The 19,826-nt window shown below is 42.5% G+C and overlaps 1 protein-coding gene across 4 annotated transcripts in view; it reads left to right on the top strand.

The window, feature by feature from the left end:
• Positions 1-7,135: 7,135 nt before the first annotated feature.
• Positions 7,136-19,826, top strand: part of dicer1 (dicer 1, ribonuclease type III) — a 54,895-nt gene continuing 42,204 nt past the window's right edge. For 2 of the 4 annotated variants that reach the window (XM_060933698.1, XM_060933701.1), the window contains exons 1-6: positions 7,136-7,221; positions 8,129-8,206; positions 16,092-16,143; positions 17,069-17,155; positions 18,254-18,424; positions 18,574-18,727. In XM_060933698.1, the coding sequence (XP_060789681.1) occupies positions 18,311-18,424; positions 18,574-18,727 (268 nt within the window). In that variant the 5' untranslated portion in view covers positions 7,136-7,221; positions 8,129-8,206; positions 16,092-16,143; positions 17,069-17,155; positions 18,254-18,310. The remainder of the gene's footprint in view (positions 7,222-8,128; positions 8,207-16,091; positions 16,144-17,068; positions 17,156-18,253; positions 18,425-18,573; positions 18,728-19,826) is intronic. The other 2 variants (XM_060933699.1, XM_060933700.1) reach the window with 2 other exon arrangements.

Below are 19,826 nucleotides of genomic sequence, written 5' to 3' on the forward strand. Positions count from 1 at the left end.
AAGACCACAAATGGAAGCACGATCAACTTCTAACTGTTGGAGTGCAAAATTCCATTCTACACATACAAATTGTTAATGTGTGTCCTTCCCCGCACACAAATAACACGCTACGGTAAAAAATAGACCACAACTCATTTTATAGCTCAGAAATTCATACAAGACCAGCTACCATCATAACATATTCTGTAAGAAACAGATTCTATACCTACGGTAACTTTCAGCTTTCGTTTTAAAAAACTAAATCGCAGATTTATAACTAAATTTTTACATGGCGTAGTCATTTTAAGTTACTACTTTTGATGAGGTAGTGACCTTGACCCTGAGGCTTTCCGTTTAGATCAAAACACACGATCGTATTGGTTTTGGGTCTGCGGAAAATGGAGTTACGACGGTGATCAAATATTTTGCATGATGTTTTATTACAGTTATGATTATTCTGTGAGCGCACCAATCCTTAGGTGTATAAAGTTACAACTTAAAATACAATTAGTGATAACTGTAGACTTTTCAGTGGACTACAACCTTTTTAAGGGAACGCGATGTAGTCAACCATTTATCATGTCCCAGATCAAGCTGCCATTTTTCTACAAATTTGCAGAATTTTTGCCAAATTCTGAATAGAGTATTCACATCAAAGATTTAGTTTTATCTGTATTATTTCTTTCATCATTTTATTTCAAATTAAAACCAACATCACCATTCAAAACTGTATAGTTTATTCTCATCTCATTATCTGTAGCCGCTTTATCCTGTTCTACAGGGTCGCAGGCAACCTGGAGCCTATCCCAGCTGACTACGGGCGAAAGGTGGGGTACACCCTGGACAAGTCGCCAGGTCATCACAGGGCTGACACATAGACACAGACAACCATTCACACTCACATTCACACCTACGGTCAATTTAGAGTCACCAGTTAACCTAACCTGCATGTCTTTGGACTGTGGGGGAAACCGGAGCACCCGGAGGAAACCCACGCGGACACGGGGAGAACATGCAAACTCCGCACAGAAAGGCCCTCGCCAGCCACGGGGCTCGAACCCGGACCTTCTTGCTGTGAGGCGACAGCGCTAACCACTACACCACCGTGCCGCCCTGTATAGTTTATTGACTGTGAGTATATTTAGCGGGGTACTCCCACAGTTTCTGAGACAGACCCATTTCTAAGTGTGTCTATCTCTCCCCATCTGTCTTTCTGAGTCTCTCTCTCTCTCTCTCTGAGGGTGTCTTTGTGTGTCTCACTGTTTATAGCTCTGAGTGTGTCAGTCTCTTTCTGAGTTTATTTGTCTCTCTCTCGAAGGGTGTCTGTGTCTCACTTTCTCTGTCGCTCTGCCTCTCGCTCATTGAGTGTGTATCTCTCTCTGAATGTCTCACTCTGTCTCTGAGTCTCACTTTCTCTGTCTCTCTCTCTGTCTCACTGTTTTTTGAGTCTGTGCCACTGTTTTTCTTTGAGTTAGTGTCTCTCACTGTTTTTGAGTGTCTCTCTGTGTCACTGTTTTTCTTTGTCAGTCTCTCTCTCACTGTTTTTGAGTCTCTTTGTGTCTTACTGTTTTTCTGAATCTGTGCCTGTCTCTGTGTCCCACTGTTTTTCCGAGTCTCGTGTGCGTATTTGTCACTGTTTGAGTCTGAGCCTCTCTCTGTCTCACTGTTTTTCTGAGTCTCTCTCTCTCTTTGTCTCACTGTTTTTCTGAGTCTCTCTCTCTGTGTCTCATTGTTTTTCTGAGTCTCTCTGTCTCACTGTTTTTTCTGAGTCTCTCTGTGTGTCACTGTTTTTCTGAGTCTCTCTGTGTGTCACTGTTTTTCTGAGTCTCTCTCTCTTTGTCTCACTGTTTTTCTGAGTCTCTCTCTCTGTGTCTCACTGTTTTTCTGAGTCTCTCTCTCTCTGTCTCACTGTTTTTCTGAGTCTCTCTCTCTGTGTCTCACTGTTTTTCTGAGTCTCTCTGTGTCTCACTGTTTTTTCTGAGTCTCTCTCTGTCTCACTGTTTTTCTGAGTCTCTCTCTCTGTGTCTCACTGTATTTCTGAGTCTCTCTCTGTCTCACTGTTTTTCTGAGTCTCTCTCTCTGGGTGTCTAACTGTTTTTCTGAGTCTCTGTGTCTCACTGTTTTTCTGAGTCTCTCTCTCTGTCTCACTGTTTTTCTGAGTCTCTCTGCGTCTCACTGTTTTTCGGAGTCTCTCTCTCTGTCTCACTGTTTTTCTGAGTCTCTCTCTGTGTCTCACTGTTTTTCTGAGTCTCTCTCTGTGTCTCACTGTTTTTCTGAGTCTCTCTCTCTGTCTCACTGTTTTTCTGAGTCTCTCTCTCTCTGCATGTCTCACTGTTGTTCTGAGTCTCTGTGTCTCACTCACTCTGTCTCCCTGTTTTTGAGTCTCTCTCTCTCTGTCTCACTGTTTTTCTGAGTCTCTCTCTGTGTCTCACTGTTTTTCTGAGTCTCTCTGTGTCTCACTCTCTCACTCTGTCTCCCTGTTTTTGAGTCTCTCTCTCTGTCTCACTGTTTTTCTGAGTCTCTCTCTGTGTCTCACTGTTTTTCTGAGTCTCTCTCTCTGTGTCTCACTGTTTTTCTGAGTCTCTCTCTCTCTGCATGTCTCACTGTTTTTCTGAGTCTCTGTGTCTCACTCACTCTGTCTCCCTGTTTTTGAGTCTCTCTCTCTCTGTCTCACTGTTTTTCTGAGTCTCTCTCTGTCTCACTGTTTTTCTGAGTCTCTCTGTGTCTCACTGTTTTTCTGAGTCTCTCTCTCTCTCTCTGCATGTCTCACTGTTTTTCTGAGTCTCTCTCTGTGTCTCACTGTTTTTCTGAGTCTCTCTGTGTCTCACTCTCTCACTCTGTCTCCCTGTTTTTGAGTCTCTCTCTCTGTCTCACTGTTTTTCTGAGTCTCTCTCTGTGTCACACTGTTTTTCTGAGTCTCTCTCTCTCTCTGTCTCACTGTTTTTCTGAGTCTCTCTCTGTGTCTCACTGTTTTTCTGAGTCTCTCTGTGTTTCACTCTGTTTCCCTGTTTTTGAGTCTCTCTCTCGCTCTCTGTGTGTCTCACTGTTTTTCTGAGTCTCTGTCTCTCTGTCTCTCACTGTTTTTCTGTCTCTCTCTGTCTCACTGTTTTTCTGAGTCTCTCTGTTTTTCTGAGTCTCTCTCTGTGTCTGTTTTTCTGAGTATCTCTCTCTGTGTGTCTTACTGTTTTTCAGAGTCTCTTTCTCTCTGTGTCTCTCACTGTTTTCTGAGTCTCTCTGTGTCTCACTCTCTCTCCCTGTTTTTGAGTCTCTCTCTGTCTCACTGTTTTTCTGAGTCTCTCTCTGTGTCTCACTGTTTTTCTGAGTCTCTCTCTCTGTGTCTCACTATTTTTCTGAGTCTCTCTCTCTCTGCATGTCTCACTGTTGTTCTGAGTCTCTGTGTCTCACTCACTCTGTCTCCCTGTTTTTGAGTCTCTCTCTCTCTGTTTTTCTGAGTCTCTCTCTGTGTCTCACTGTTTTTCTGAGTCTCTCTCTCTGTGTCTCACTGTTTTTCTGAGTCTCTCTCTCTCTCTGCATGTCTCACTGTTTTTCTGAGTCTCTCTCTGTGTCTCACTGTTTTTCTGAGTCTCTCTGTGTCTCACTCTCTCACTCTGTCTCCCTGTTTTTGAGTCTCTCTCTCTCTGTCTTACTGTTTTTCTGAGTCTCTCTCTGTGTCTCACTGTTTTTCTGAGTATCTCTCTCTGTGTCTCACTGTTTTTCTGAGTCTCTCTCTCTCTGCATGTCTCACTGTTTTTCTGAGTCTCTCTCTGTGTCTCACTGTTTTTCTGAGTCTCTCTGTGTCTCACTCTCTCACTCTGTCTCCCTGTTTTTGAGTCTCTCTCTCTGTCTCACTGTTTTTCTGAGTCTCTCTCTGTGTCTCACTGTTTTTCTGAGTCTGTCTCTCTCTCTGTGTGTCTCACTGTTTTTCTGAGTCTCTCTCTGAGTCTCACTGTTTTTCTGAGTCTCTCTGTGTCTCACTCTGTCTCCCTGTTTTTGAGTCTCTCTCTCTCTCTCTCACTGTTTTTCTGAGTCTCTCTCTGTGTCTCACTGTTTTTCTGAGTCTCTCTCTCTGTGTCTCACTGTTTTTCTGAGTCTCTCTCTCTCTCTCTCTGCATGTCTCACTGTTTTTCTGAGTCTCTCTCTGTGTCTCACTGTTTTTCTGAGTCTCTCTCTGCGTGTCTCACTGTTTTTCTGAGTCTCTCTCTGAGTCTCACTGTTTTTCTGAGTCTCTCTGTGTCTCACTCTGTCTCCCTGTTTTTGAGTCTCTCTCTCAGTGTTTTTCTGAGTCTCTCTCTCTCTCTCTGCATGTCTCACTGTTTTTCTGAGTCTCTCTCTGTGTCTCACTGTTTTTCTGAGTCTCTCTCTGCGTGTCTCACTGTTTTTCTGAGTCTCTCTCTGAGTCTCACTGTTTTTCTGAGTCTCTCTCTGTGTCTCACTCTGTCTCCCTGTTTTTGAGTCTCTCTCTCTCTCTCTCTCTCTCTCTCTGTCTCACTGTTTTTCTGAGTCTCTCTGTGTCTCACTCTGTTTCCCTGTTTTTGAGTCTCTCTCTCAGTGTTTTTCTGAGTCTCTCTCTCGCTCTCTGTCTCTCACTGTTTTTCTGAGTCTCTGTCTCTCTGTGTCTCACTGTTTTTCTGTCTCTCTCTGTCTCACTGTTTTTCTGAGTCTCTCTGTTTTTCTGAGTATCTCTCTCTCTGTGTCTTACTGTTTTTCAGTCTCTTTCTCTCTGTGTCTCTCACTGTTTTCTGAGTCTCTCTGTGTCTCACTCTCTCTCCCTGTTTTTGAGTCTCTCTCTGTCTCACTGTTTTTCTGAGTCTCTCTCTGTCTCACTGTTTTTCTGAGTCTCTCTCTCTCTCTGCGTGTCTCACTGTTTTTCTGAGTCTCTCTCTGTGTCTCATTGTTTTTCTGAGTCTCTGTGTCTCACTCTCTCACTCTGTCTCCCTGTTTTTGAGTCTCCCTCTCTGTCTCACTGTTTTTCTGAGTCTCTCTCTGTGTCTCACTGTTTTTCTGAGTATCTCTCTCTGTGTCTCACTGTTTTTCTGAGTCTCTCTCTCTCTGCATGTCTCACTGTTTTTCTGAGTCTCTCTCTGTGTCTCACTGTTTTTCTGAGTCTCTCTGTGTCTCACTCTCTCACTCTGTCTCCCTGTTTTTGAGTCTCTCTCTCTGTCTCACTGTTTTTCTGAGTCTCTCTCTCTGTGTCTCACTGTTTTTCTGAGTCTGTCTCTCTCTGTGTGTCTCACTGTTTTTCTGAGTCTCTCTCTGAGTCTCACTGTTTTTCTGAGTCTCTCTGTGTCTCACTCTGTCTCCCTGTTTTTGAGTCTCTCTCTCTCTCTCTCTCACTGTTTTTCTGAGTCTCTCTCTGTGTCTCACTGTTTTTCTGAGTCTCTCTGTGTCTCACTCTGTCTCCCTGTTTTTGAGTCTCTCTCTCTCTGTCTCACTGTTTTTCTGAGTCTCTCTCTGTGTCTCACTGTTTTTCTGAGTCTCTCTCTCTGTGTCTCACTGTTTTTCTGAGTCTCTCTCTCTCTCTCTCTGCATGTCTCACTGTTTTTCTGAGTCTCTCTCTGTGTCTCACTGTTTTTCTGAGTCTCTCTCTGCGTGTCTCACTGTTTTTCTGAGTCTCTCTCTGAGTCTCACTGTTTTTCTGAGTCTCTCTGTGTCTCACTCTGTCTCCCTGTTTTTGAGTCTCTCTCTCAGTGTTTTTCTGAGTCTCTCTCTCTCTCTCTGCATGTCTCACTGTTTTTCTGAGTCTCTCTCTGTGTCTCACTGTTTTTCTGAGTCTCTCTCTGCGTGTCTCACTGTTTTTCTGAGTCTCTCTCTGAGTCTCACTGTTTTTCTGAGTCTCTCTCTGTGTCTCACTCTGTCTCCCTGTTTTTGAGTCTCTCTCTCTCTCTCTCTCTGTCTCACTGTTTTTCTGAGTCTCTCTGTGTCTCACTCTGTTTCCCTGTTTTTGAGTCTCTCTCTGTGTTTTTCTGAGTCTCTCTCTCGCTCTCTGTCTCTCACTGTTTTTCTGAGTCTCTGTCTCTCTGTGTCTCACTGTTTTTCTGTCTCTCTCTGTCTCACTGTTTTTCTGAGTCTCTCTGTTTTTCTGAGTCTCTCTCTGTGTCTGTTTTTCTGAGTATCTCTCTCTCTCTGTGTCTTACTGTTTTTCAGTCTCTTTCTCTCTGTGTCTCTCACTGTTTTCTGAGTCTCTCTGTGTCTCACTCTCTCTCCCTGTTTTTGAGTCTCTCTCTGTCTCACTGTTTTTCTGAGTCTCTCTCTGTCTCACTGTTTTTCTGAGTCTCTCTCTCTCTCTGCGTGTCTCACTGTTTTTCTGAGTCTCTCTCTGTGTCTCATTGTTTTTCTGAGTCTCTGTGTCTCACTCTCTCTCCCTGTTTTTGAGTCTCTCTCTCTGTCTCACTGTTTTTCTGAGTCTCGCTCTCTGTGTGTCTCACTGTTTTTCTGAGTCTCTGTCTCACTCTCTCTGTGTCTCACTGTTTTTCTGAGTCTCTCTGTGTCTCACTGTTTTTCTAAGTCTCTCTCTGCGTCTCACTGTTTTTCTGCGTCTCTCTGCGTCTCACTGTTTTTCTGCGTCTCTCTGTGTCTCACTGTTTTTCTGAGTCTCTCTCTGTGTCTCACTGTTTTTCTGAGTCTCTCTGTGTCTCACTGTTTTTCTGCGTCTCACTGTTTTTCTGCGTCTCTCTGTGTCTCACTGTTTTTCTGCGTCTCTCTGTGTCTCACTGTTTTTCTGAGTCTCTCTGTGTCTCACTGTTTTTCTGAGTCTCTCTCTGTGTCTCACTGTTTTTCTGAGTCTCTCTGTGTCTCACTGTTTTTCTGAGTCTCTCTGTGTCTCACTGTTTTTCTGAGTCTCTCTCTGTGTCTCACTGTTTTTCTGAGTCTCTGTGTGCGCGTGTCTGTCTGTTTCCCCCCGGATTGCTGTACAGCAGTGACTCTTGTACACAACTATTATAGTGTAAGTCAGGAAGAAAAACGAATCCCGACCCTGTTAACGTCTGGTTTTTCGGTATTGAGTTCCTTCTGTTCTATTTTTCACTATATGTTCCAGTTTATAAATAAGAGTCTAAGATGAAGTTTATACAGAAATAAGAGTCCGGCTTTGGGCACTTCCGGTTTGCTTTGCGTGCGCGCTTCCCTGCGCGTGAGTGAGTGCGTGCGCGCGCTCGCCGCTGTCTGAGCAGTAAGAGGAGAGAATGGAGTGAGAGCAGGAGTTCCTCACTGAACAGCACTAAAGCTGCACAGTTCACACCATAGGTGAGATTCTCTACTCTTAACAAGCATCTTAAACATTTCATTTCATGCAGGAGTTTAATAAAAACTCAGAAATTAAAATTGTACCCAGTTAGCTTCACAGGCCAGCGCTGTGACATTTCAGCAAGCTAGCTAGCTTAGCATAACCACCATCCGCTGTGAAACTAACCGTCGTTTTAATGTTTAAAAATAATTTGTGTGCACAAAATAGTGCTTTAATACGCAAATGTAGTTTCCCCCTCCTTCTTCAACATGAATGAGGAGTGTTAGCGAGTACAGTGATATTTCCGATTTTTAGTTAGCCTCTTAGCTGACTATGCTAACTAGCCAAATATAGACTTATAAAAAAATACATCTTATTGTTTAGAGTTTTTATATATTATATTTTCACTGATTAGCACATTTCCAGAATAAAGCACACGTTTTTGTTTCCTCAGCGCGTTTAGTAATGCCTCACGCACACTATCAGCGGATAATCCCAAATCGTGCTCGGCTCCCTGTATTCGTGCACTCCGTAGGGTTTATCTTCCATGACGTGTGCACCCTATGTAGCACACTCTGCGAGTAGTACAGAGCTATTTGGAATTGAGCCAGCGCCGAGGTCGAATCGAGGCCTAAACTTGAGGCAATTCAGTTACAGCTTTAATTATTATTGACGGCTTGTTATGAACTTTGTTTTGATGGATTTGGATTTTATCGTCAGTTTAATTTGAGCTTTGAGTTGCCAGATTGGTGATTAAGACCTGGAAAGTGTGGAATAATTGCAGAATTAGGTGTTAAATTGGGATGGAGGAGGAAGTGAGGAAGCTTTGATTTAACAAAGAAGAAACATAAGGACAGGTTGATGGAGTGTTTTTGTAAGGAAGGAGTCTCCAGTGTCAGTGCTTTTGTAACATGTTTTCTGCTGCAGGAAAATCTTCGGAGTGATTTTTTTCATCGCTTCAAGAAAGAGAGGCTGGTGACGGAGTGACTGTTTATCTTCTATAATGTAAGTAAGATCAGGAATTGTTTTCCTGTTGGGGTTGTAAACTCAGCATTGTCAAACAGGGGTACAGTAGGAGTCTGTTTCTGTCCCCCAAGGTACACTCTACACTAATGTACTCCCTAGGGCTCATTATTGGACCTCAAGGTAACCATGTGTACCTTTTTAGGGCTGAAAAAGTACACATATGTTCCCGAGCAGTATATCTCATCTCATTATCTCTAGCCGCTTTATCCTGTTCTACAGGGTTGCAGGCGAGCTGGAGCCCATCCCAGCTGACTACAGGTGAAAGGCGGGGTACACCCTGGACAAGTCGCCAGGTCATCACAGGGCTGACACTAATGGCCCTTTTCCACTACCCTTTTTCAGCTCGCTTCAGCTCACTTCAGCCTGACACGGCTCTCGTTTCGACTACCTCAGAGCAGCACGACTCAGCTCGCTTCAGCCCTGCTTAGCACCCAAAACTCGCACGGTTTTGGAGTGAGGCTGAACCGAGCCAAACCGAGCCGAGTGGGGCTAGGGGCGTGAGGAGACACTCCCCTGTGCACTGACTGGTGAGGAGGAGTGTCCTCACATGCCCACACGCCCTGCAAGCACGCTGGCATCTGTAAACACCGTAAACCTGGAAGAAGAAGAATTACAAATTACGAGAATTTCTGAAGCCTTATGCGCCTCGCCTCATCTATACGCTCTTGCCAGTATCTGTTGGCGTTGTCGGTGACAACAAGCCACAGCACCAAGACCAGCAACACTAACGACTCCATGTTTATTGTTTACTATCCGGGTCGTGAGACTACCGCTTAAAAGCTCACTGATGTCACTGTTTGCGCCGCCTAACGACATCACGTGACGTCCACCCACTTTCACTAACTCCACCCAATGTGTCCACCCACTTCCAGCCAGCACGGTTCAGCGTGGTTGTAGTCGAAATGCAACTCCAACAGCCCCACTCAGCTCGACTCAGCCCAACTCAGCTGCGTTGGTAGTGGAAAAGCGGCAATAGACACAGACAACCATTCACACTCACATTCACACCTACGGTCAATTTAGAGTCACCAGTTAACCTAACCTGCATGTCTTTGGACTGTGGGGGAAACCGGAGCACCCGGAGGAAACCCACGCGGACACGGAGAACATGCAAACTCCGCACAGAAAGGCCCTCGCCGGCCACGGGCCTTGAACCCGGACCTTTTTGCTGTGAGGCGACAGCGCTAAACACTACACCACCGTGCTGCCCCCCGAGCAGTATATAAAGGGTATAAATAAGTACCTCAGAGGGAAGTGCTCCAGAGATGAGCTGTTGTACCTCTAAAGGGACAATAGTTTACTTTATTTTCTGAGAATGTATAAACCGATGAATAAAAACAAAGAGCAGCAATTGTTGTAATGAGAAATAAAACACTTATCACACCACCACGTCATTGATTATTTTCTTACGTTAGTATACCTCATTGTGTTTTTTATTCCTTCCATAAATGCAATAAATCATTCATATGAATTAAAAAAAAAGGAAAAAAATAGTTGTCTTTTTTTCCTCCTCTGGATATCCACATCTCACTCAGCTCTCTTTGTTTAGAAATTTGCCACAGCCTCTATGCAAAATGTGTGGGGTTTTCCTCCCCCCAACAAATTGCCTATCAAGCTTGTTTAAAAAAAAATAAGAAGAAGAATAAAATGCACGAAAGAGCCCTGCTTTACAAAGATGTGATGTTTTAGGCCTGAATTTCATCAAGCAAAGCAGGTGTAGCTACCTATGATTTCCAAAGAATGCTTTGGATTCATTTTCGACAGATAATAATCAAGGGAATGTCGATTATTTATTTATTTAGCTGATCTACCTACCGAGCAGGAAGGATTGAAAGCATGCACTATATGGCCAGAAGTTTGTGGGCATCAGACCTTTATGTGCTGGTTGAACGTCTCATTTCCGATTTATTCCTCCTTTAGCTGTTGTTATAAGCTCCACTCTTCTGGGAAGGCTTTCCACTAGATTTTGGGGTGGGGCTGTGGGGATTTGTGTTCGTTCAGATCCACGAGCATGAGTGAGGTCAGGTACTGGTGTTGGGTGATGAGTCACAGGGTGCAGTCAGTGTTCCAGTTCATCAAAGGTTTGTAGGGTTGAGGTCAGGGCTCTCAAGGTTCTTCCACTCCAAACTTAGGAAACCATGTGTTCATGGGTGTTGCTTTGTGCACAGGAGCGTTGTTGTGGTGGAGCGGGTTCGAGCCTGTAAGTTCCAAGAGAAATTGTAACACGACAGAATACAAAGACACTGAACAATTTGGAAGACCCACATATGGGTGTGATGGTCAGGTGTCCACATGCATTTGTGAAAATGTCTGAAATAGCCACTAAATGCTCATCTCACTTTCTCTTGAAGATAAGACAACAAATACAGCTCCTCAGGAAACTGCAAGACTCGCCATCCTGAAAACGTCCAGTACAGAGTTTCCTCTGACTTTCACAAAGCAAGGGCAAATACAGCCCCAATTATGTACCTTATAACGGCGCCCAAATTACAGGCTTGTCAAAAGGCCCAAAATAGAACATACGAAAATCGCCCAAATTAGAAGAAACAAATCCTGTTTCATAAGGGTGGAGAACCCAAAATATTTTTAAATTATTGTTAAATGTCATTTTTTGGCATATATATATATATATATATATATATATATATATATATATATATATATATATATATATATATATATTTTATTTTTTATTTTTTTTCAATTTGTTGTTCAGTCGCTTCATAACATGAAATGCGTCTAGCGATTACCGTAAACCGTGTCTGAGGCCAAGTTTACATTAGACCGTATCTGTCTTGTTTTCTTCGCGGATGCACTGTCTGTTTACATTAAAACGCCGGGAAACGGGAATCCGCCAGGGTCCACGTATTCAATCCAGATCGTGTCTGGTCCGGTGCTGTGTAAACATTGAGAATACGTGGATACGCTGTGCTGAGCTCTAGCTGGCGTCGTCATTGGACAACGTCACTGTGACATCCACCTTCCAGATTTGCTGGCGTTGGTCATGTGACGCAACTGCTGAAAAACGGCGCGGACTTCCGCCTTGTATCACCTTTCATTAAAGAGTATAAAAGTATGAAAATACTGCAAATACTGATGCAAATACTGCCCATTGTGTAGTTATGATTGTCTTTAGGCTTGCCATCCTTCCACTTGCAAGTGGTAAGTGACGTGCATGCCCGATATGCACTGGGATCACACACACAGCGGCTCAGTCCCAAATCACTGCTCGTGCGCTCTGTGAGCTGCGCAGGGCCGGAGTGCGCACCCTCCAGAGGGCACTCGCTGTTCAGGGCGGAGTGATTTGGAGCGCAGGATGCCTGCGGAGCCGAGCGTATCCGTGTATTGGCGTTGCTGTGTGCACGCGAATCGTGTATTGGCGTTGCTGTGTGCACGCGAATCGTTTTAAAAACGTTAATCTGATGATCCGCTGATACGGTCTAATGTAAATCCCACCTGAGTATCTGACGTCTGAATGCCGTAAAATATACTTCCTTTGTTTATGTTGTGAAATTCTCAACGATTCATGATAACACGTGGCTGTCGGTTTGTGATACTGTTGATAGTATAGATTGACAAGTGGTCGTCATGCCGGGTCGTGGTAGACCTAAGACAACTGGTAAATCACATAATAAGAACAGCAGTTCATATATTCATGGAAAACGCACAATCGATGGCATTATTAAGTCTACAGGCGGGGGAATGGGGAGGTTTATAAATAAGTTTTACGGTATGTATTTGTTGCTAGAAAATATCTTGCACACCAATTTCTCTGTAGAAAATGATTTAATTCTAAAAGTAATAACTTTAATTGTGTTGTTGAATGACTGTTGTACTAATTATACTACTGGACCTATTATTAATATATGTAAAGACGTACTACAAAGTATTTTATGTGGTTATATATTGATATCTTGTTTTATTTTAATTGATATATTGTTGAATTGACATATTCTAGCTTTTTCGATATGTATCAATAGCTTAATTTAGACAGATGCATGTCATATTTTTGATATTTTGATTGTTCTAGATCATTATTGCTTCACTGTTTGAGATTTTAAAGTTCTCTGCTGCCCATAATCTTGTGCAAATAGATTGATATTACATATTGTTTCCCATTTTTTATGCATATAAAAAAAATTTATGAACTATTTTTCTTTTTTATTTATTCAGAATGTTGGAGAAAACTTTTGACTTTTTAGATACAGCACTACTTTATACTTGCACATGATTATGTAATTTGTATTATTTTTATTGCTCGATATATTTATAATTGGTTAAATAAATTACTAAAAATGATACGTCTCAAATTTTCGGCACGCTATGCGCGAAAATAGTAAAAAAAAAAAATTTTTTGGCTTGCTATGCTTGCCATGGTGCCCAAATTAAAAACCTGTCTTTGCCCCTGCAAAGTGCTGACACTGGAGACTAATTCCATAAATGTTAAATAAATGTCTCCATATTCTCACACAGTTCCGCATACGTTTTGCATGGTGGTTTTGCATCGTTTAAAAGTCTCTGTATGTTCGTATAGAAATGATAGGTTTGAATGAGCACATAAATGCATTTGTGATTTGTAGGCATATACCAATTCAGTTTGATTCCATTCACGATCCTGGGTTCATGATTCGACTTTCCGATGATATTTAAAAAAAATGAAATCTTATTGCTGATAAAAGCAGCATTTATTACATTACAACTATTCATTATCAACTTAAATATTCAAAAAAACCATTTTCTTAATAACCAACAATAATTACACACTGTTGTAAAGGTTGGAATAAAATACAATAGCTGATGAAGTAAAATATTCCTTTTATTAAAAATGAAAAAGTAAATAGGCCTTTTCTTAATAAGCTTATGAACAGTTACACTACCTCCATTTTCTTTATCTTTCAGCAGTCTGTAAAAAGAGAGCTCTGATTTTACAGGCGCTCTTATCCAGAGCGATGTACAGCAAGAGCATGCACACACCCACCCACCCCAGGGTCTGGGGAGCAGTTGGAGATTAGGTGCCTTGCTCAAGGGTACTTCAGCCATGGATTTTTCTTGCCGGTCCAGGGAATTGAACCAGCAACCTTTTGGGCCCAAGGCTGCATCTCTAACCTTTATGCCATGGCTACCCTGTGAGAATGCTTGTTAAATCTATTCGTAGTCAACCACATAGCAGCTATTTCCTATATTCGAGCTGCTTTTTGTGTGTTTTCACAGCATTAGAGCTGTGCTACTTCCACCTACGGTGAAGTATTCCCATTATTGTACATTATTACACCCTCTGCTGTTTAAATAAAACAATTACGGTGAGGAAAAACTAAGATTATATAGCCTGATGATAATCGCAATTAATTTATTTAATTGATTTGAATTGTCATGCATTTTATCATTGCACAGTACATTGTTACGTGCCTAGTGATTTGAGTTGCTACTCGATTAATCAGCAGTGCTATGGTATAAACTGTTATTCCAGGTTTCTTTTATTGTAACATATTAATGTAAGTATGATTTTCTCTCCCTTCGCCACTCTTTCTCCCTCCCTCCCTCCCTCCCTCCCTCCTTGTCTTCAAGTTCCTGTAAAAATGATTCTTGGACCCGAGATGTGGTTTGCGTGCGCTCAGGCTTATGAAGAGTAATCAGTGCCGTGACCTGCTGTTGTGTGTTCTACACAAAACCCAGCCTAATAACCAAAAAAACCCCAACCCAAAACGCATGTGGAGAGGCGATGATTTCAGTGACGACCTCTGTCACGTCTAAACGGCTAATCATCCAGGCTTCACGTTTCTCCAGTCCAGATTAAAGCGGTGTATTATCGAGGCCTGGGCACCACATGTGCTCAACAAATGTTATTTCTTCAAAATGGATGTGTTGCTGCCTTCAAATTAAAGCGACAGTAATGTAAGCAGGGATGAATTATTGATGAAGGCATGTGACACGCGTGTTCTGCAGAAGGGGGCCCTTTACTTCCTGAATGATAGCGTGCCTTTAGGGCTTTTTTCTTTTTCCAAGTGGCAAGTAAATTCTTGGCCCCATTTGTCGGCTTCCAGCCACGGTGCCTCTGATTGTAGGGTGTCTGAACTGTACACAACCTTTACTAGTTGCCCATGAGAATGTAGACAGAAAAATCACTGCCTTTTTGAAGCCTGGTCATGTTGGTTTAAGCCACACTAAAGCCACCAGCCTTTATTTTTCCAGTAATCCGTCATTGTCTCTTGTCTCGTGTGTTTGAGGTGAGGAAATTGTATATATTTAAAATGATTTCCTCAGGCACTGCTGCTGGACCTGGGATCTGCTCTGTAACAGTTCTGTTTTTTTTTTTTTTTTCCCCCCCACTACAGAAGAAATGATTCAGAAATGGCAGTTTTGGGTTTTTTTTTGCACAGATAACTCGTTCATCTGGAACCGAGAACTCACCAGAGGCAGCAACGAACTCTCCCTCTCATTTTTTTTTCGAAAGTCACACTTTTAACGTGAGAAGAAACCACCGTTATTTCATTTTTGCAAGTCAGACTGCCTGTGTCTCTCCCTTTCTCCTCCCCTCGCTGTCTCCCTGTGTGTCCCTCGCTGTCTGTGTCGCTCCCTTTCTTGCTGTCTCTCGTTGTCTCTTTGCATTTCTCCCTTGCTATCTGTGTCTCTCGCTATCTCTCTATGCGTCTCTCCATCTCTGTGTCTCTCTCACTGTCTTCCCTGTGTGTCTCCTTGTGCGTCTCTCCCCGTCTCCCTCTTTAGTTGTCTCTCTGTGGGTCACTCCTTGTCTGTGTCTCTCTCTGTCTTCCTCTTGCTGTCTGTCTCTCTCCCTGTCTCCCTCTCTCACTGTCTTCCTGTGCCTGTCTCTGTGCATCTCTCCCTGTTACCCTCTCTCGCTGTCTCCCTCTCTCGCACGGTGGTGCAGTGGTTAGCACAGTCGCCTCACAGCAAGAAGGTTCCGTGTTCGAACCCAGCGGTCGGCGAGGGCCTTTCTGTGTGGAGTTTGCGTGTTCTCCCTGTGTCTGCGTGGGTTTCCTCCGGGTGCTCCGGTTTCCCCCACAATCCAAAGACATGCAGTTAGGTTGACGTGGGGCGGCCTTGGGCTGAGGAAGGTACCTGACCCCTGACTGCTCCCCGGGCGCTCTGGTGTGGCTGCCCACTGCTCTGAGTGTGCGCGCGCATGTGTTCACTGCTTCAGATGGGTTAAATGCAGAGGATGAATTTCACTGTACTTGAAGTGTGCATGTGACATAAAGGTTTCTTCTTTCTTTTTCTGTGCGTCTTGCTGTTTCTCTGCATCTCCCCATCTTCCTCCCTCACTGTCTCACCATGCGTCTTTCCATGTCTCTCTCTCTCTCCTCACCCAGAGTACATCAGTGTTGTATCCCTGTTCAGAGCTTGTCTTATTTATGAAATCCTCAGCTTTAATGCTGACATCCTTTATTAATATCAGCACTGTTGTACTGTACACTTTTTCAGCTGGATGAACGTGAAGCACTAATAGTACTACATGTTTGTTTGTTTTTATTTATTTATTTTTGCCCAGATGTTAAGAGCAAACCGTGCCATGTCCTTACCCAGAAAATATGTGCATCGGCATTTTTATTTATTTATTTTTTAAATGCAAAAACCCTGAAAGCGACTATGTGCTTGTCAAATTCATGGCAGTCCAACACCCAGAGCGAGAGCAGGATTTAACCAGGAGCAAATGTGTTGCGAGCTGAGTCGAAGCCCTGCAGCGTCAGCCGTGATGTTTTACAGCTGTGTTCAGGGAACGCCGCTTGCTCTTGATATTGGCGCACCAAAAACTTGTTGACAGGCCAGATCCAGATTCCTTGCTTACCCAGCCCTGGACATGTTCATAATAATATTGTTTTTTTTTTTGTTTTTTTTTCCCCCCCAGAACATTGGAAAAAGATCATCTCAAGCTGTGACTGTCTGTGAGCTGTGTGAGGGTAATGTGTGTTTGTGGTTTCATAAAATGCAGATTAATAAAACTTTGTGCAAAATACTTACTATTGAACTGAAGACCACAAAATTGAAGACATACTGATCAGTACTGCGATGGGAAAATGATGTAGCCAAGTTACTGTTACCATCCTCAAGCTGACCCCAAGTGTTTTATTCTCTTCATACCACAGCAATTTACCAACAGTTATGCAGCATGTTAATTAAAGAACGCGTTGTACCTTTTTATTCTTGAAAATTGTGGAAACATCTCTGAATAGGCAAGTATTCTAATAAAGCCTCGGTCACAACCGGGCGTACGTGCTCCTACGGCCGGTCTACGTGCAAAAAACGCAAGAAATGCATGGAGGGCGCGCATGTGACGTGCTGATTTTCGAGCCGCAGACCGGCCGCAGAGGTTCTTTGTCATGTCAAACAAACTCTATGGGCACTTACATTTTTTTCAGGTTGCAAGACAAACTTGCGGCCAATGTGCGTCTTTCTCCACGAACAAAAAAAAAAAAAACGCAGCGATTTGGGAAACGCCAAAAATCGCACGGCCAAAAACTTGTACGTCCGGTTGTGACCTAGGCTTAAGACAAATAAAACACGTTAGAGAAAAACCATAAAGCAAAAGGCTGAAAACCTTCCCCATATCAAACTGTTACACAGCACTGAAACTGGAGACTCCTTCCATAAATGTTAAATAAACAAACATTTCACAGAAAATTTAACCGTAGTAGCGATAACGCATTTTATTAAAAAAAAAAAGAAATGTTTATTTGACGCATTCAAGCTGTGCTGGTTTTTTTTTTTTTTTTTAATCAACACTAACCGATCAGAGTTGAGAATTCAGCACCACTGTTTTTCTCAAATGTGAAATTCTAATATTTTTGTTCCTTCATATGATGTGCCTTGTGTTTTGTGCTGTAGATTCTGTGGGTGTGGCTGAGACGAGTGATGATGAAGCCCAGAATAAGTGCTGCCTGGATCCACAGAGCTGTGCTGAAGACACACCCTGTAAGTCCACACAAAACACACAGACACACACGCTGGGCACAAGAACTTTAAGAGCTTCTTAAAGGAATAGTTCTGCAAGTTCGTTTTCTTTGGATGATGTTCTCAGAGTGTAGTTGAGTCGTTGCTTGGTGTCTGACTTTTGTTTCTTTACTGTACACTGTAACTTTATGATGGCAGCCATCTTGGACAAGCGGAATGACTTTTTGTTCTATGCAATAGAGCTGAGCAGTGAGGTTCAATGGTATTCATTTTTGCCATAGAATATTAATTCGCGAGATTAATGGTGTTTGAACTTGCACTCACCGGCCACTTTAATAGGAACTTGTTCTTGATTCTAAGATCCCTGTTCTTGGCTGCAGGAGTGGAACCCAATGTGTTGTTGCATGCCGAGATGATTTTCTGCTCACTACAGTTGTAAAGAGTGATTATAAGAGTTGCTATAGCCTTCCTGGCAGCTCGAACCAACCTGGCCTGAGTTTCCCAAAAACTCAGCACAAAGATCGTTAAATGGTAGAGCGAGCAGCAAAATGAATGCTCTCTTTTTCTCTCTGTCTGTCCTAATTAAGATGCTCTTAGCGTTAAGAGGCTTTTGGGAAACCCACCCCTGTCCATTTTCCTCTGACCTCTCATCAACAAGGTGTTTGTTTCCACCCACAGAACTGTCGCTCACTCAAATGTTTTTTGTTTTTCGCACCATTCTGTCTAAACTCTAGAGACTGTTGTGTGTGAAAACCCCAGGAGATCAGCAGTTTCTGAAATAGTCAAACCAGTTCATCTGGCTCAAACCAACACCCATGCCACAGTGAAAGTCACACTTTGAGATCACAATTTTTCCCATTCTGATGTTTGAAGTGAACATTAACTGAAGCTCTTGATTTGTAACTGCGTGATTTGATGCATCGTACTGCTGTCAAGGGATCTGCTGATTAGATACCTGCATAAACCAGCAGGTGGATGGGTGCTCCTAATAAAGTGGTCAGTGAGTGTACGCATTTCTGATGTATCCGCTCCTGAACCAAAAAAAGAAACCTAAAAGTGAAACCTTTTATTTAAGAGAATGTAAGTGTATTTATTTATTTATTTATTGTCATTGTGCAGTGAGCTTTCAAAGAGCAGGACGAAATGGAATAAACACTGGATGATTGGAGTCTCAGCATGGCAGGACTGCAGCTGGTGACCCCTGCCTCCTCTCCCATGGGGCCTTTCTTCGGCCTGCCGTGGCAGCAGGAAGCTATCCACGACAACATATACACACCAAGAAAATATCAGGCAAGTCTGTCCATATTTACCGATGCACTGATGGCTGAACAGTTTTGAAGATGTACGCATGATGTAAAATATGAATTAATTTCAACTTCATTTTGTATCGTCTGTATTCTCATACGTCTCTGTGTCCTGTTTTCTTTTTGCTCCTTCAGGTTGAACTTCTCGAAGCAGCTCTTGAACACAACACTATAGTCTGCTTAAACACAGGCTCAGGGAAGACGTTTATCGCAGTACTTCTTATAAAAGAGCTCTCCCACCAAATCCGCCAGGAGGATGGGAGGAGGACTGTTTTCCTGGTCAATACAGGTACAAATGTCATGGGAAACCACTGATTTTGGTTTTGTCTGTCTGTAGACTGTGTACATAACATTGTTAATCTGACACATGTGATATATTAATTGATTCAGTCTGTTTAGATACAGTAGGATGTGATACAGTTGGGTCTGCAACAAATGATATAATCTGCCTGGCCAAAACAAAATCGGATTTGGGTTTAAATAAGCAAATATAGTACATTCGAGCCTTTGATTGGATAATTCAGGGTTCTCCACGGATTGAAAATATAGGGGGGTGGGGGTCAATCGGATGACCTTGAAACAAATTTGCATACATTTACATATGTCTTTTGCATAAAATACTCTCAAGTAGTAATCATTTAGAATAGAGGAATCAATTGGACTGGTACAAAACACATCATACATCAAACATTACACACTTACACATCATATTCAGACACATTGTTTGAAATGGAACTGGAAAAAATATTTTTTATTTAGCAAACTACAAAAAAAGAACAGAAAAGTACAGAAAAGTTTTTGTATTAACTATATTCACACTGCTCCACAAAAGCTGACATTGTTTGAAATGGAAATGTAATTGCAGGCACCACTGGAAAAAATAATTTTTTTTTTTTTAGAGAGTAAAGTACATTGAAAAGATGTTGTTTTAACTATATAATATAGTTAAAACAACATCTTTTCAATGTACTTTACTCTCTAAAAAAATTTATTTTTTCCAGTCAGCGTATAGTTAATACGGTTTTATAGACCTCTTGCAGTCACGTGACCGAATCCCGGCTGGAATGTAAACAGCTGCCATCTTGTCGGTCAACAACACAGCTGAATATTGTTACACTCGTATACAAAATGGATCAATTTCAACCGACGGACTACACGGCTCATTTTTCTAATGAACAGATAACTAGATATATGTCTAAAATAAACGACCTACAGATTAGTGACCCTTATCGATTACCCCTACGATTTTTAAATGAGAAGCCTGAAAGTAAGGGGAGGACAGACGCGCTTCCCCATAGACTCCCATTATAAACGTGGCAGCGCTTGTACTGCAAAATCAGAAAAGTCACTCGTTTTTAACTCGCTCTAGCATCCTCATTTTTTACACT

This window comes from Neoarius graeffei, chromosome 11 (genome assembly GCF_027579695.1).
Source record: "Neoarius graeffei isolate fNeoGra1 chromosome 11, fNeoGra1.pri, whole genome shotgun sequence".
In the NCBI taxonomy this organism is placed as follows: domain Eukaryota; kingdom Metazoa; phylum Chordata; class Actinopteri; order Siluriformes; family Ariidae; genus Neoarius; species Neoarius graeffei.